The sequence below is a fragment of the Physcomitrium patens genome, chromosome 6, assembly GCF_059467195.1.
Source record: "Physcomitrium patens ecotype Gransden chromosome 6, ASM5946719v1, whole genome shotgun sequence".
NCBI classification, from domain to species: Eukaryota; Viridiplantae; Streptophyta; class Bryopsida; order Funariales; family Funariaceae; genus Physcomitrium; species Physcomitrium patens.
Genome location: NC_143415.1, coordinates 3,657,735 through 3,661,002, shown reverse-complemented (window position 1 = coordinate 3,661,002; position 3,268 = coordinate 3,657,735). Strand labels below are relative to the sequence as shown.

At 46.8% G+C, this 3,268-nt stretch overlaps 1 protein-coding gene across 2 annotated transcripts; it reads right to left on the bottom strand.

The window, feature by feature from the left end:
- Positions 1–839: 839 nt before the first annotated feature.
- Positions 840–2,822, bottom strand: LOC112283898 (uncharacterized). Of its 2 annotated transcripts, none has more exons than XM_024523231.3 (2): positions 2,502–2,822; positions 840–1,858 (listed from the first exon to the last, which is right to left on the bottom strand). In XM_024523231.3, the coding sequence occupies exons 1-2, from the start codon at positions 2,520–2,522 to the stop codon at positions 1,088–1,090; spliced, it is 792 nt and encodes a 263-aa protein (XP_024378999.1). In that variant the 5' UTR covers positions 2,523–2,822; the 3' UTR covers positions 840–1,087. The 2 variants fall into 2 exon arrangements, with proteins under 2 accessions (XP_024378999.1, XP_073390992.1); XM_073534891.2 differs by lacking the exon at positions 2,502–2,822 and adding an exon at positions 2,151–2,491.
- Between the last annotated feature and the right edge of the window lie 446 nt (positions 2,823–3,268).

The following is a 3,268-nucleotide window of genomic DNA, read 5'->3' as shown; positions in this document are numbered from 1 at the left end:
ACTTACATATTTTTTTTACGTAAACAGGTATCTTTACTTGTTTTCATACCCAGACTTCATACTTCTGTGTGTTTTGCTGGAGAAGCTTGACTTGGTGGCATAGGCAACTGGTGATAAGACTTTGTCTTGGACTGTATGTGTGGCGATCGGTCTCCGCATGATTCGTTTTCTAAATAGGTAATTAGCAGCGAAGTAATAGCTTACTTTACAAGACAGACATGCAAGATGACGTGGAGTTGGGAGCAGAGATTTTTCATTGGAATATCGCGTTGCATGAGCAGTGCCACACTGAACTACTACGTTTGGAACTAGGGGCCAGAACATGTAAAATGCTGAACCTTATCACCAACACATGTAATCCACCTCTTTCACATTCACCACGAGTGGCACAATAGTAGTTGGTGCCTGTTTCGGCAAATGAAAGTCCCTGACGTCTTGCAAAATATGCGTAGGAAAGGCCAGACTGAGGATGCCAGTTTCGAAGAAACTGCCAAGTTCGGTGGGTCTCGAAACTAGCAAGGGTTGCTAGAAGTATGTTTCCTTTGACCAACACTGTTCAATCCTACACCCTTGAATCTGTGCATATCCATGGAGGTTTAGTCTGGAAGCTCAGTGTCGAAAAAGGGTGCCGTGTTCATGAATCCCCCAGCGGATAGACTGAAGTTGCATAACAGTAGATTTGGAGAGAACCTATCGATTGTTCCTCCCAGATGACCGATGTTATACAAAGACCAACATTATTAACGACAACTTACCCTGCAATTGGTAAACAACTAATTCAATCATGCCAATAGAGCCTGCGGGAATCAAGACATATCTGGCATTGACGAAGACATAAGTGATAGTAATCTAATCGTTATTTCCTGATAAGAAAATGCCGAATTTTTATAAACAAGTGCAAGCCCTCGATAAATTTCTCGCGAACCTGCATATTATGAATACTGTGCCAAAAGCCAAAACTGTGTGTGCTCGATGCTTCATGAGCTTCACTGTAAAATCTGCCAGCTACAATGGCAACCGTTTCTGTTACCGTCGATGTGATCCCAAGCAACCTCCTCCCTACCTGTCTACAACGATCTTAACTTACTCAATAATACTCTGAATCAATGTGCTGGATGTAGTAAGGATTAGTCACCGGAACTTGGGAGAAGGACCGCTGGGAGCGGTACACTGGTCGTTCACTGCGGCTGCTCACATAGTGCGTCTCGCCATAGAATGGAGTGTACTGGTTGTCCATGGAGATGTACTCGGCGTCGTGGTGACGGTGGCGGTTGAATGAAGGCATGCGGCGCACACCTGGGAATTCTCGCCGAACATTCCTTGGCTCGTAGTCGTTGCATCGATCGTTGTAATCGACGTAGGGCTGTACTCTGCCGAAAGAGGGCAACCTGCCCAATCCTCTGCCGAAGGAGTTGGACCGGGTCAAGCCTCCTCCGTAAGAATGGTTGTGCACCATACGACTGTTGGTATAATGAGTGTCACCTTCGACGTTGTAGTGGCCAGAACGATCACCCCCGTATCCCGAGCTCTCAATGTAGCTGCCTCTCTTGAAAAACTCGGATTTCTTCTTCACCTTCCTCACCTTCCTCAGCGCCCGAATGTCATCTACATAACCGGTGACGGTTACCAGTTGGTTGTACTGGTCGCAAACAACGTCCTGCACGCCGTCGAGCTCTTCCAGAGCCTCCTTCACTTTCTCTTTGCATTTCTCACAGCACATGGGGACCCTCAGCTCCAGCACCGGCACTTCGTTGCCACGGGATCGGCCTGGGTACACTGAGTAGCTCCGAGAGTAGCCCCGGCTCGGTGCACTCTGCTGGTGGTAGCTCGAGTGATATATAGGTTCGCCATAGAACACCTGGACATGAACATGTGCAGCTACAGATTAGCAGAAAGGAACAGCTACGGATACCAAATTCACCGGAGAGAGCAACCACTGCTCTTCCTTACGCAATGTTAAGATGACTCAATTCTGTAAAAGTCTCCGAGAACTAACAGCTTTGTTAGGATAGATGCCTTCGTACACAAAACGAGAATGTGGTCCGTCAGATATCACTCACGTCTAGGATCTGTAAACGGTAGAAGGGAAGAGCATTGAATGGAAAGATCAGGTTACAGATCAACATGTAGTGAGACTGCGCAAACCTTACCCAACTTCGATGCATAATTTAACTATTGTGGCAGTGGTAACAACGAAGAAATAGAATATTCACGTACACGCAACGACTTGTTTGCAAAACCTCTCTTACTGCGACTCGACGGGAAGCGGTTCGAGTACAGTACCGACTTCTACTTCTTTCAAGAGTGCGGGATCTGAGAGGAATGACGGTAATGCCGAAGTCGTAAGAGACACTAAAAAAAACAAACGATACTACTAAAAGCCATGAAAGGGGAGAAGTTAGCGGAGGACAAATCAGTTGCAAAGGATGTAGAAATCAGCACACACGGCGAGTGCGGAGCCTCTGCCAGATTGAGGAAAAGTTAAGGGTAGAGGCATATACCTCTCTCATCCGGCTTCCCATCTTTCGCGACCCTTACAGTCCAACAACAAACAACGCGCAGCGTCACGAAGTTGTGCAACCACTAGTGTACGTTCCACAACGAAAACACAACCCAACCCCACTGTGAGAACTACAACAGTCGATGCTACGCTCCAAAAGCAGCTCCGAAGCGAAGCCTGTCTCGCTGCAACACTCCCGAAATATCCGGTCCTCGAAGCTGGCTTTACCCCCACCAACCCCAACACACACACACACCGCGAGTCTCAACATGAAACGCAAAAGGGAATCATAGCAATCGACAAAAGAGCTAGTTATCTGACTTGATCTGCGAGGAATGAGGCGGTCAGCTTAGGTGCATTATATGAATTGGCTGCTGCTGAGGATCCGAAGGCAAGTTGGGAAAAGGTGGCGGGACTGAGACGCCACCTGGTGGACGCGTGGGATACGAAACAACGTCGAAGGGGATAGTTCCGATATTCACAAAACCATTTACCATATAGAAATAAAAACAAACATATACTGAACGAAAAATGGGGGAATAAGTGCATATATCAAAAAAGAACAACAAAGCAGGGAATTTGGTGAGCTGACTCTTGAGGAATTGAAGTTCACACCCAAACCGTGAGCTTGTCTTCTACCCAATAACGCATTTCGTTACACTTCATCGGTCGCACCATGACACAGGAAGCTCAACGTATTTGAATCGCTTTGTCGATAGCAGTGAATCTGTTGATAAAACACCGATGCGTAAGTAAAAGCCGAAATGA